Below are 13,905 nucleotides of genomic sequence, written 5' to 3'. Positions count from 1 at the left end.
CTTCAGCTACATGCTATTTACTCTGCTCTCTCACTGAACATTCCAGTCTACCAGCACTTCTGTTTCTCCAGCACATCTTGATAGCTCTAGACGTTGGGCCTTTAAGCACACTCTTGCCTCAAAAGCACTCTAGACTACTGTTTACCTACTCTTTGCATGGCTAAATATTAATCATAGTATAATCGCCATACCTAGAGAATGTATAGACAAAAAAGATCCAGAAGAGCTACCAGTGTGATAGGAAGCAAGTAGGGAAAATTTATCCAGAAGAGGGAGAAAGTTTCGTCAAGTGCTCTGCTAGACCAAGTTACATGAAAACTGACACTGACAAATGGATTTAGCAACCTTATTTCTTCAATAATCACTCACTAAAGGAGTTATCTATATTTTTAAAGTTGGAATTTGTATATGCCATGATAGGTATACCGTGATAGGTTTTTCAAAGTAGAATACACACCTTGTATGGATAGTTAATTTGGGAATCTTGTTATAACCAAGCTATGTGTAAAAATGGGTTCCAAAATTCTATACCACCAGTTAATTGGGAAAAGTTTCTGCATTGTCAGAGTCAGTGTAGATAATAAGCAGAAAAAACAAGCTGAGTTCAAACTTACTCAAACTCCTTGGATAGCAAGAGATTGTAGTTAGTCCATTATGATGCATCTGCCCACACATTTTTTCCAGGTATAACAAGTACATGCCAACCATTGTTATGAGCAACTTTTTACTCTATTTCTTTATTATAGATGTGCTTTATTTAAGTATACATATTCATCTTGTGCCTGGACATCTCTTCTTTGTCCCATGCAGCAACCCTGTGGAATCTTTCTGCCTATAAGGGGGAAAAAAGTATTATCTGATAACCCATCTTTTATTTTAAAGTGTCAAGCAAAATAAAATGATTGCAAAAATTCAGCCATTGCCATTCATGGAATAATGTCCTTATAGTAGACTGTAAAAAAGCTATGTAGTAAGGATGTCTGTAGCGCTTGTGGTCAAAGAGACCAAATAACTATGGTTTGTTTATGTTTTTCTGGCTAATTATAATTCTTAATTCTAGAAATATTTAATGGGAGACAAGTATCAACTCACCAGATGTACCACATCATTCCGAATTGACCAAATATAAAACTAGCTAATAAAATTTAATTTTTATTACGAAGAGAAAAATTTTCTCTAATCTGAAAAAATACACATTAACCATAGTACTTAATTTTTAAAAAATATATTCTCATCCTGGCTAACAGTTTTCTTTCTAATCATAGTCTACAATAATAAGTAATATTATCCTTAACAAATCAAGCTTAATAAAGCTCTATAATCACTTTTTCGGCTGTTGATCCAATTCATTAGTTTTGTTGAAATGGGAACTAATAAAAATCAAGGCAAACAGAAAAAAAATGTCCTGTGGCTTACTTTCAGGAATACATATGTGGCAGAATTTAAGTATATAAGAAGTTTAAAATTGCCAAATTTTAACTAGTCCAAGTCTTCAGTTAATGTTGAAGTCGAATCATTTGATAAAGATATTTCCTAAACCTTATTTTTAAAATCTTCAAGGAGAATCAGTATACAGCGCCCTAGTTAAAAGCTATACATTCCATCTTGTCTCTAACCCACTTCTGCCATGATTTAATTCTTTCTTTCTTGACCTTTACTCAGAGGAAACTGATGAAATGGGAAATAACTGCTTATTGCCATTCATACCACGTCTCTGAAATGTATTTTGGCTTGTGACCTTTAAATTACGGGGGTAAATAAAAGTGAATCCCATCTCCTCTTATGGACCTGATCTGTGGGTCACGATATGTTTGCTTTTTCATCTGTATGAAAATGCTTTAGGCTGTAATGGCCATGAAATAGGTGATGTCAGGTGAAGTATGGGCAATTGCCAACTGAGTCAGGCAGGGGACAAAATGATAATCTGAAATGGAAAAGTTAAGAAGTAGTGGATTCTTTGTGAGAGAGATGGTAATTGCTGATGATTATTTGCCCTTCCGTGGTTGAGAGTCAAAGTCTAAGGACCATATGAAAATACCTGGGATGCAAGGGAAGATCACCTAGGCAGAACAATGGAAAGAGCTTCATGGAGGGGGGCAGGTGCAGCTGCGAGAATAAGGTTTGATATTGCAAAAAATGCTGCAGGGATCTCATGACATTTCATCTCCCACTAAGAAGGGATTTTTCTGTAATCACCAGTTTAACACTGGGGATGATATCCCCATTAAAGTATCATAGGCACTTTTAGAATTTCCACTGTAGAACTGTTTTTATTTGGTAAATTGAGTCATATTCTTACTCTCAAAAATATAAATGTTTCATAAAGCCTAATGGTATTTACATAGATATAAAAGTTGAAATTCTAGCCAAGGTTACCCGATTTTTTAAATCAAACATGATAATATTTTCCTGTGAAATCTCCAGATCATTAACATTGCTTTAGTCAACATTTAATCACAAATGCAAGCCAGTAAGATGAAAATTAATTTACAGTTGAATACTTTATGTCAGGAGACAACTGACCTGATTGCAGTTGTTTGAAACTGCACATATTCTAAGCACATTGCATGCCGTTTTTTCTTGTCTATAGATATTGATGAGTGTGGGACCGGGAGGCACAGCTGTGCCAATGATACCATTTGCTTCAATTTGGATGGTGGATATGATTGTCGATGTCCTCATGGAAAGAACTGCACAGGGGACTGCATCCATGATGGAAAAGTTAAGCACAATGGTCAGATTTGGGTTTTGGAAAACGACAGGTGCTCTGTGTGCTCATGTCAGGTTGGTATAAATAAAAAACTTTAATCAATTTTATTCAGTTGTAATTTGCATATGTTTTAAGTGTGTATATGGTTTGATGAGTTTTGACAATGTGTACATCCACTTAACTACCAGCACAATTAATATAACAGAACATTTCCAGTAGCCCAAATGTTGCCTATGTTCTTTCCTAGTTAGTCCCACAACCCTAGATCTAGGCAAAAATTGCATCCAGTCCCTATTGATTAAATTTGTATTTTCTAGAGCCTCATATAAATGGAATTATATAGTACATACTATATTGTGTCTGGCTTCTTTCTCTCAACATTATGTTTTTGAGATTCATTCATATTGTTACATATATCTGTAATCCATTTCTTTTTAATGCTGAATATTATTTCATTGTATGGATATACCAATGTATTTATCTATCCACATGTTGATAAAATTTTATTACTAACCGTGCTAATTTTTTCCTAGTCACAATATCATGTTTGAATGACTGCACAAATAAAGTCAGAATGAACATGCTATGATGCAAGAGTGAAAAATATTTATTTGGTCTATATTTCAGTTTTAGATAGGTATTCTGTTATGTGTACCTAGTTATAATGAATGCTCAAATTATTTTCAGATGAATAATATTATGTACCAAAAACTCAGCTGTCATAAAAGAAATTGATAACAGTTTATACAAAAACATAGGTGTTAAATACTCCAGAAATTTAGTAATATGTATTTTATTAACTATGAAATGTTAAAACACATGCCCTCAAACAAAACAAAATTTAGTTAGTATGCAACTTACCATACTAATATACAAATATATACTTACATATAAATGAAGACATTTATATACACAGTGGTTATCATTTTATGCTGGTCATTTCTGAAAAAAATATTTTCTGGTCATTTGAGGAGTAGTATGTAGAAAGGAAATTGAAAATCCCCTGGCTTAGGTAATTTCTTTGTGTTAGCTAAAAAAGAGAAATGTTAAAGAAAATTTGTTATATTGGATAAGCAGTGTGAATTATTTCAACTTCCAAGTCACCATCTGAAATATGTGTGTGTGTGTGTGTGTGTATGTGTTATTGTATTGAGCAATGGAGGTTTTTGGTAACTGCTTTTTTTCTTTTTCATACAGAATGGATTCGTTATGTGTCGACGGATGGTCTGTGACTGTGAGAATCCGACAGTTGATCTTTTTTGCTGCCCTGAATGTGACCCAAGGCTTAGTAGTCAGTGCCTCCATCAAAATGGGGAAACTTTGTACAACAGTGGTGACACCTGGGTCCAGAATTGTCAACAGTGCCGCTGCTTGGTAAATTTAACTACATGAAGTGGAAAGAAAATTTAGGCCCAGAATCTAAATAGAGAACAAACCTTGCCCTCCCCATTTGCCAATACCTAGCACCAGGCCACAGTGTTGACAGTTATAAAAAGTGAGCCTGGTTAGGATGATGAGGTGATAGTTACACGATCACAACCCAAGAAGGAATATTCTGAGGTAGATGTGGCAGAAGGTGTTGAATAGTCTTTCACTGACAGTAATGTCTCTTTCAGAAGTATCTCCATAGCTCAAAAGAAGAAAAGACTCTCTTAGCTTCCCCATTCCTATCCAGTTTAGGCTAACTTAAAGACAATTATTGATAGAATAATGGCATTCATGAAAAAAAATATTCTTTTTCCAAGTAGAACTTTTGTTAACCCATTTATATCAGCCATGTTTAGACTTAAAAAACAAAACAACCACCCCCCCCCCCAACCAAAACCGTTTATTTCCTTCTAAAGATTGTTATTTTCCTTTTTTTTTTTTTTTTTTTTTGAGACGGAGTCTCGCTCTGTCGCCCAGGCGGGAGTGCAGTGGCCGGATCTCAGCTCACTGCAAGCTCCGCCCCCCGGGTTCACGCCATTCTTCTGCCTCAGCCTCCCGAGTAGCTGGGACTACAGGCGCCCGCCACCTCGCCCAGCTAGTTTTTTGTATTTTTTTAGTAGAGACGGGGTTTCATCGTGTTAGCCAGGATGGTCTCGATCTCCTGACCTCGTGATCCGCCCGTCTCGGCCTCCCAAAGTGCTGGGATTACAGGCTTGAGCCACCGCGCCCGGCCAAGATTGTTATTTTCAATGCTTCTAGTGGGCACCTTGTTTTGCACGTAATATGTATATGCAATAAAGATATATTAGAATTGAATTTCTCTATATATTTATAAAACTTTTACTAGAAACAATAAGTAAGAAGAAAGTAATGATTTGTTAAAGCCTTTTTTCAGTTGAATGAATTTCTTGTTTCTTTCTAGTGGTATAAATGAAAAGGAAAATTGGTCTATGTGTCTTTATAGCGGAAACTTTCACAGAAGATGCTACTTTTAAAGTTATGGCCAGTTTCTTTCTATTTGTGTGAGGTTATTTTTAAGGCAAAGCTTTTTTGTTCCTTCCTTTTTATACTTTCAACCCAAAAATCAATGGAAAGACCAAGGTCAGTTTCTGTGCCTGAAGGCTGCTTTCATCTCCCAAACCGTGAGATTCAGAATTATGAAGAAAATAGGAAACAGGTGGGAACTACATTTTTAAAAAGATCCAATTCACACTATTTTCCTGTGTGGAATTAAAAAGGAGTGAAATCAATTCCTAGGGTTTGTTTTTTTTTTTTTCAAAGTCTCTACACTGAAAAATATATAAATGAACAAAGAAAAACCATCATATTCCCTTCATATTTTAGTTTATTTTCTTTTAAATGAACAAAACATTCTTTATGCATAAAGGAATGAATAACAGCTTAGAAAAAATAGCGAAAGAATGAAAAAGGTATCACATGGGCAAATACGTTAAATAAAAACCTCTCTCCTTTGTCATGGGAAAGATAGGGGCATGCACATTTTATTGTTTTAAGATAAGTGATTTTTGCTTTTGTTTTATTGGTGTTATTTAAATCCTGAAGATTGTTTCAAAATCAAGCTGCAATACAGAACTCATCATTCTGATAGGGCTTTTGTATTAATATATTCCCTGAAAGATTCATGAGCTTTGTAGATCTAAGTTTAAATATCAGTCAAATAAATTGAGTATTCAGTAAACCCTGTGCTCATCTGCTTTTTCCTGGCCTCCCTCCATTTCCTCCTCCCTCTCCCTCTGCCCTTGCACATCTGTTTTCCTTATAGCAAGGGGAAGTTGATTGTTGGCCCCTGCCTTGCCCAGATGTGGAATGTGAATTCAGTATTCTCCCAGAGAATGAGTGCTGCCCGCGCTGTGTCACAGACCCTTGCCAGGCCGACACCATCCGCAATGACATCACCAAGACTTGCCTGGACGAGATGAATGTGGTTCGCTTCACCGGGTCCTCTTGGATCAAACATGGCACTGAGTGTACTCTCTGCCAGTGCAAGGTAAACCCCATTACATTTAAATAGTGAACACTTTGCCAGCTGCACCCAGGGCTCATAGATAATAATGTGCTCGACCTGACAATGGGAAGGTTTTTTTTTTTTCTGTTTATTTTTCAAACATAGATGGGAGGAATGCCACTCAGCTCTATTAGTTCCAAGGCTGTCATGGGCATCCCTCTGATGTATATTCAAGGACAGTGCATGGACTGAAACCAGAATGATCCGTTATTTATATCACCAGAATAGAAACAAGCTACTTAAATTGTCCTAAGTATCTAACTGTACACATCTTTTTAAAAAGCTGAAACAACAAACCTCATGTTTCTTCTTTCATGATAGGAGACAATATTGTTTTATTGATTTTTAGCTGGTTCTTTTACAAGGTCCGTAAGATACATAAGCGAAGTAGATTTATTACATTTTCCAAGGTGGAAATCAATGTGGCAAAGATGGGCGTATTTCTTGGTTCGTTATGATCAGTTACATTGAGTTGAAAAATTTAAGATCTGTTTTTTACCATATTTTATTCATACAGTTGGAGAAAAACCATTAGAAAGCTCTTTCTCCTTATTCTCATTGGAAAATAGAGCTCTGTGCCTTTTGCTTCAATGAGAGCACAAATACAATGAATGTAGGCAGAGTATATAGAGTTTGTAGATTAGTGACAATGTTGGAAGCATTCTAATTTGATTATTATTTCTATATAAATTTAATCTTGTGGCCATTATGCTTTATAGTCATAATTTTGTAATTAACACTGAAACTAAATAAATAACCTGAAGGCTTAACAGTAACAACCAAATAGCAGACGTGTCAGATTTTTCTCAGCATAACATAGCCAGATATCTGTAACTGCTCTGATTTTTTTAAGTGAGCATTTCCATTTTGTAATTTTTATCCTACGGAGCAATTTAATTCAGATTCACTTATTACAAATTCTTACCAGAGTAGGTTGAAGTAACAGGACAAAGAAATATAAAATGCTTTAAGCTTTGAGATGCCATTTTTATCTATTTCAAGCTCAAATTTCTAGTTCTTTCAATCAAAGCAATTTGTCAATCAAGCAAAGCTTTTTGAGTGAACATTTACTGCTGTTTTTATGAAATGCATTAGCAAATTTAAAAGTTACTATTACTAAAAGTTACTAAGAATGTATATGCAATGTTCCTTTAATATATATTTAATATGTGTATGTTCAATAGTGCATATCTCGAAACTTAGCACTAATGACTAACAGGGAAATACTTTCTGACATTTAATTACCAAATAGAGTTGAGTCGTCTTACACCCTTAATCTTTCTGTGAGATTATTCTTCTGAGCAATAGTGACAAAAATATATATTGAGTGATGAACAAAAATGAAATATAGCACAGAAGTTATTCACAGTAAGAAAATTGCATATAGTAATAAGCAGGAAAACAATGCAGACTGTTTTCTGGGGTAAAGAATTTGAATGAGCTTGTCATTCACTGCCTTATAAACAACTACTATAATCTCTCAGCTCTTGATAGGAATATATTCCAGCAAGTGTATTTTGATATTAAAGTCATTTCTTCCTGTCAGATAAGTACTGATTTGCAGAAGTTAGTATTAGATACTATTTTCTTTATCTCTTATATGAGTCATAAAATATGCTCAGTTTTGTCAAATTTATCTCAAATACTAATTTTATTACATTTATTTTGTGTTATTTTGAAAATAAAGTTTATGCAAAACAGGCTTCAGACATTGCCTTAGAGGTAAGCATTCTTCACAATTTAGTGCTTTGAAAGCACTATTTTATTTATTACATCTCCATTCTACTCCCCTCTGAGTTATTTGTTTTTAATTGATAAATACACACTGTGTGGGGCATTGTGCTGGTACCAGGTATATAATGATAAGCAAAACCAGACAGAATCAGCCCTGGGAGTTATTCTCTATCAGCTTATTATCTGGTACTCTGTTGTTCAATATGCTAGTCAGTAGCCACATGTGGCTATTTAAATTTTAATTAAAATTAAATAATATGAAAAATTTAATTTCTTAGTTACACTAGCCACATTTCAATTGCACAATAGCCACATATGGCTACTGGCTGTCATATTAGATAGCACACTGTGTTAGGCCGTTCTTGCTTAGATGTAAAGAAATACTCGAGACTGGGTAATTTACAAAGAAAAGGGGTTTAATTGGCTTACAGTTCTGCAGGCTGTATGGGAAACAGTACCAGGGTCTGCCTCAGGGGAGGCCTCAGGAAGCTTCTACTCATGTGGAAGGCGAAGCAGCAGTGGGCACTTCACATGGCAGGAGTGGGAACGAGAGAGAGAGAGAAAGTTGGTGGGTAGGTGCCACACATTTTAAAATGACCAGATATCGTGAGAACTCACTATGGTGAGAACAGCACCTAGGGGATAATGCTAAGCCATTCAAGAGAAATCTGCCCTTATGTTCCAAACACCTCCCACCAGGCCCCACCTCCAGGATTAGGGATTACAATTCAACATGAGATTTGCATGGGGACAAATATCCAAACTATATCACACACACAGAAAACATTTCTGATATCACAAAATGTTTTCTTGGACAGGCCTGGTCTAGTGGTCAAGAATGTAGTCTCTGGAATCAGGCTGCCTGGATTCAAAGCCTGGTCAACCTCACTAACTATGTGACCTCAGGGGACATTCATTAATCTGTCTGTAGCTCAGTTTGCTGTCCTTAAAAATGGGAAAAATAATAGTGCCTACTTGGGAATTGTACTCTAAGAATTAAGTGACATGATCCACGCAAAAATTTCATACAGTGCTCAACACATAGTAAGCACTCAATAAATGTTGGCTGAGGAGTAACTCCTCAGTAAATGAGATCTAAGAATTAGGAGCTAGTTGGGTAGAAAAGGATAAGTTTTCTTTTCTCTTTTTAAAGGTGTCTTCAAATTTAATTTTCTTAGGTTAAAGGAAAAAAGCTTTCTCCACTCAAAAGTTAAACTCTTGAGTCAAAAATGAATTCAGAAGTTCTCCTTTTCGAAATCTTCTAGAGAAGCACACTTTGGTTAGAACACTTTGAGCTTCAAACAACAAAGAGGGAGGTATCCAATTGAGAAATAAGGAGGAAGAAGGGGTTAGGGGGTCCTTTCCTTTAATAGACAATCACTGAGCAGGAAACTGAAAATCAGAAACCAGGGAGCTACTTTAACTCCTAGGGAGACTCTAGATACAATGCTACAGTTATTGAGGTATGGAAGAAATTGGAGTTTTGTAAAGCGATCAAGATCCTCACTTCCTAAATGTTGCCTTCATCTATCAAAAGCTACAAACTTGAAGTTGTGCCAGTGGACCTCTGTTCTAACATTAGAATAGATAACTGGATCTATGGAAAAAATACCTATAAATGGGCAATATTATAATAAAGCTTTTGATATATGATCAGGACTTTGCAAATCAATGGAGGAAAAAAAATTATTTCACAAATAATGGAATGACTAAATAACAATTTGAGGGAAATAACACGCAGTTATAAAAATTATGTTACATATCAAAACAAATTCCACATGGAAAAAGTGTTAAGTATTAAAATAAATTAAAATAAAGAAAATATAATTAAATATTTATCAAAATTCTAGAAGGAGATACTTTTTAAAATTTATCAATGATAAAATATAACTGAAAGAAAAGATTAGTGCTTCTATAGATACATAAAATTAGCAAAAAAAAAAAAAAAACAAAGTCACAACTACAGACTGAAAAAATAGCTTCAGCAGATTTGGTTTATGTGTTAGATTAAAAACATAAACATTAATAAGAAAAGTACTTCCTGCTGGGTGCAGTGGCTCATACCTATAATCCCAACTGCTCAGAAGGCCCACTTGAGCTTAGGCGTTCAAGGCTGCAGTCAGCCATGATCATGCCACTGCACTCTAGCTTGGGTGACAAAGTAAGACCTTGCCCCTAAAGCTTTTTTAAAAAGCAATTATTTCCCCCATAAATAAATCTGCAAAGGATAAACAACTCACTAAAAAAGTACACCTACTAAAATAAAAGAGGAAATCATTGAGCCTTTAAATAATTGAACCTCAATTGTAAACTAAAATTATAAATAATTATTTTCATATACTATAGTAAAAAAGTTTCTCATAATAATTTATAATGCTGACAGATATACTGGAATTATTATTTTTGTGCACTGTTGATATCATTAAAAAATACACAATGCAACACACTATCCCCACCCCCCATACACACACACAAATATATTGTTCTCTTTAATCCCAGGTCTGAGAATCTAACCTAAAGAAATAAAGTATAAAACAAGCTATATACATGCCAATATACATCTCAACATTGTAATACAGAATTAAGGAAGAAACTAAAATATCCAACAATAGAACAGTTAAATAAATTATAGTAACTTTGTGTACAATGCAATTGTATGATATGTTATACTTATATAATATATTCTAATTATGTATTAGAAGATTATATGTTATTATTCAGCTGATGAAGTGATCACAATGCTTATAATAAAAATTAAGATAAAAATATTATGTATAATTACATATTCACTTTAACTACAAAAAGTTTGAAAATAAAGGAAATGGACTCCTTTAAAACATACTGAAATACTGACAGTAATAGGATTAAAAAAAATAAGTGTAGCTGAAAATTAAAAGTTGACTGTCTTCTAACCTTGATTCTCAAAGGTTAGCATGAAGAGTGGCAAGGACTTCTTTAACAATAAATATAGCCAAAAATAGCAAGGTCTTAAGGAAACTTATTTTACTGTGTCACTATATAAAAATAATTATTTTATGAGTTTTGATAGTAGGTGCTTATTATTCCTAGTAGTCAGACTGAGTTTCAGTGAGTCAGTTTTATTTTCATTGTTATCAAGGTAATATTTATTATAGTGAAATTCACAGTTAAGTATATAGTTTGATGAGTTTGATAAATCAAAATACAGAATATATCCAACAGAATATATCCAACGCTCCAGAGAGCACCTTTGGATCCCCTTTCAGTAACACCTACTTTCAGTAGGCAACTTTAACTTTATTTCTTTATAATAAATTCATTTTGCCTTTATAAGATGTCATATAAATTGAATTACACAGTTTGTACTAATTTATGTCTTCTGTGAATTGACCGTTTTATTGCTACGTAATGTCCCTCCTTATCTCTAGCAAGGCTTCTTGACTTGAAATTAATTTTGTCTGATATTTATTTAGCCACACAGTATATTGTTTTGTTCATCTACTTCTAATCTATCAACAGTTTTATATTTAAAGTGTATTTTTAATAGATAATGTATTGTTCTTATTTTTCACCCAGTGTGAAAATCTGTTATTAAAGTGTTTTGTTTATTTACATTTAATGTAATTTGTGACACTGACGGATTTAGGACTACTATTTTGTCATTTGTTTTCTATTTGTCCCATCTATATTTTATACACCTATTTATCCATTCCTGCCTTCTTTTTCTTTAATAACATTTTTATTTTATTTAAATTGTTCTGTTGGATTTTAAACTATAACTTTCATATTATTATTTTATTTGTTGTCCTAGGGATTATACTATATATCATTAAGTTATTATATTATAATTAGATATAGTATTATACTACTCATATAAAATATAAGAACTTTGCAACATTATAATTTTATCTGCACAGCTTTTGTGCTAAAACAGTAATATGTTTTACAACTCTGTTCACTATTAATCCTACAGTTCCATGTTATTATTTTTGCTTTAGTAAGTCTTATGTCTCTTAAAGAAATTAAGAAAAGAAAAATGGTATATTTTATATTTATTCACATGTAGTAATTGCTCCTTTTTCCACAAGGGATATGTGTTCCAAGACTCCAAGTGGATGCCTGAAACCACAATAGTACTGAACCTTATTAAACCCTATATATACTATGTTTTTTTCTATATGTATGTACAGTAAAATTTAATTTACATTAGGTACAGTAAGAGATTGACAACAATAACTAATAATAAAATATAATAATTATACTATAATAAAAATTATGTGAATGTGATCTCTCTCTCTCTCCCTCTCTCTCTCTCTCTCTTTTTCTCTCTCAGAATGTTTTATCATACATTTTACTCATTTGTTTGGGCTACAGTTGACCATAGGTAACTGAAACTGTGGAAAGATAAACTGCAGATAAGGGAAGACTGCCATATTTACCATTTCTGGTACTCTTCATTTCTTCTTACATATTGGAGTCTCCATCTGGTTACATTCACTTCAGCTTGAGTAACACTCCTTAGCATTTTCCTTATTGCAGGTGTGCTAGTAACAAGTTCTTTCAACTGTTAATTTACCTGAAAATGTCTTTATATTTCAAGAGTATTTTCACTGTATATAGAATTCAGGATTGACAGATTTGTTTCCAGAACTTTAAAGGTGATATTCTATTATTTTCTAGTTTCCATTGTTTCTGATACAGTGATCATTTGTTTTTTTATTCCCTTGTATGCAGTATTTCTTTTTTCCCCCACTTTTTCCTTTCATGATTCTCTATCTTTGTTTTTAGTAGTTTGACTATGATGCACTTAGGTCTGATCTCTTTTTTTAGTCTTTATTTTCTTTGGTGTTTGCTGGGCTTTTTGAATATCTAAGTTGATGTCATTTCACCAAACTTGAGAAAAGTTGAGCCACTGTTTTTTCACATATTTTGTCTGCCACATCTTTTTCTCTCCTAGTTTTCTGAGACTCCAGTTAAACATTTGTTTAGATGGTTTAATTATCGTAAAAGTCACTAAAGCTCTATTTTTATTTCAATATTTTTGTCTTTGTTTTATGGACTGGATAATTTCTACTGCTTTGTCTTCAAATTTACTGACTTTTTCTTCTGCCATCTCTAATCTGCTATTAGGTTCGTCTAGTGAATCTTTCCCTTTCAGATATTACATTTTTCAGTTCCAGAATTTCCACTTAATTTTTAATAGTTTAATTTCTCTGCCAAGCTTTACTATTTGTTCATTCACTATGACCATATCTTTTTACATTTTTGAGCAAATTTATGATAGATACTTTCCAGTCTGCTAATTACAACATGTGGTTCATCTTTGAGTCATCTTCCATTCACTACTTTTTCTCTTCATTAGGAGCCACATTTTCCTGTTTTTCTTCACATGTCTATTAATTTTTATAATATATTGGATATGATGGATGATATGTTTTATAGACCATAGGTTCCATTGGCTTCTTGTGAAAACTGTTTCTGTTCTAGCAGGTTGTAAATTATTGGCCAATAACCTGGCACTTATTAAAGGTTGGCTTTACACCAGTTAGGAAGGTCTGTTTCAAATTTACCTTTAGTTTTAGCGTGAATCTCTTAATCTGTAGGTATTGTTTTACTCCTAATCATGGCCCTTTTGAGCCTTCAATTGAAAGTTTGAATTGTTTGTTTGGTTTTTTCCTTGTATGTTTTGTTGATATATAGTGGTTGCACATATTTATGGGGTACAGAGTGATATTTTGATACATATGTACAGTGTGTAATGATCAGGGCAATTAGGGTATCTTTTACCTCAAGAATGTATTACTTCGTGTTGGGAACATTCAACAATCCTTTCTTCTAGATTTTTGAACATATACAATGAATTATTATTAATTATATTTATCCTACAGTGTTATAGAACACTAGAACTTATTCCTGCTATCCAGCTGTGTAATTTTGTATCCTTTAACCAACATCTTCCTAACCTCCTCTCCCCTATACTCCTCCTAGCTTCTGATAACCATAATTCTTCTTCTATAAGATGAATTTT

At 33.5% G+C, this 13,905-nt stretch overlaps 1 protein-coding gene across 2 annotated transcripts in view; it reads left to right on the top strand.

The window, feature by feature from the left end:
* Positions 1–13,905, top strand: part of NELL2 (neural EGFL like 2) — a 368,466-nt gene that overhangs the window by 350,046 nt on the left and 4,515 nt on the right. The window contains exons 17-20 of one of the 2 annotated variants that reach the window (XM_017945819.2): positions 2,591–2,784; positions 3,908–4,084; positions 5,922–6,146; positions 7,852–7,899. In XM_017945819.2, the coding sequence (XP_017801308.1) occupies positions 2,591–2,784; positions 3,908–4,084; positions 5,922–6,146; positions 7,852–7,884 (629 nt within the window). In that variant the 3' untranslated portion in view covers positions 7,885–7,899. Of the gene's footprint in view, positions 1–2,590; positions 2,785–3,907; positions 4,085–5,921; positions 6,147–7,851; positions 7,900–13,905 lie in introns of those variants that run through there. The other variant, XM_009180559.4, reaches the window with a different exon arrangement.

The sequence above is a fragment of the Papio anubis genome, chromosome 9 (assembly GCF_008728515.1).
Source record: "Papio anubis isolate 15944 chromosome 9, Panubis1.0, whole genome shotgun sequence".
NCBI classification, from domain to species: Eukaryota; Metazoa; Chordata; class Mammalia; order Primates; family Cercopithecidae; genus Papio; species Papio anubis.
Note: the sequence above shows the minus strand (reverse complement) of the source record. Positions and strands in the feature narration are given on the sequence as shown.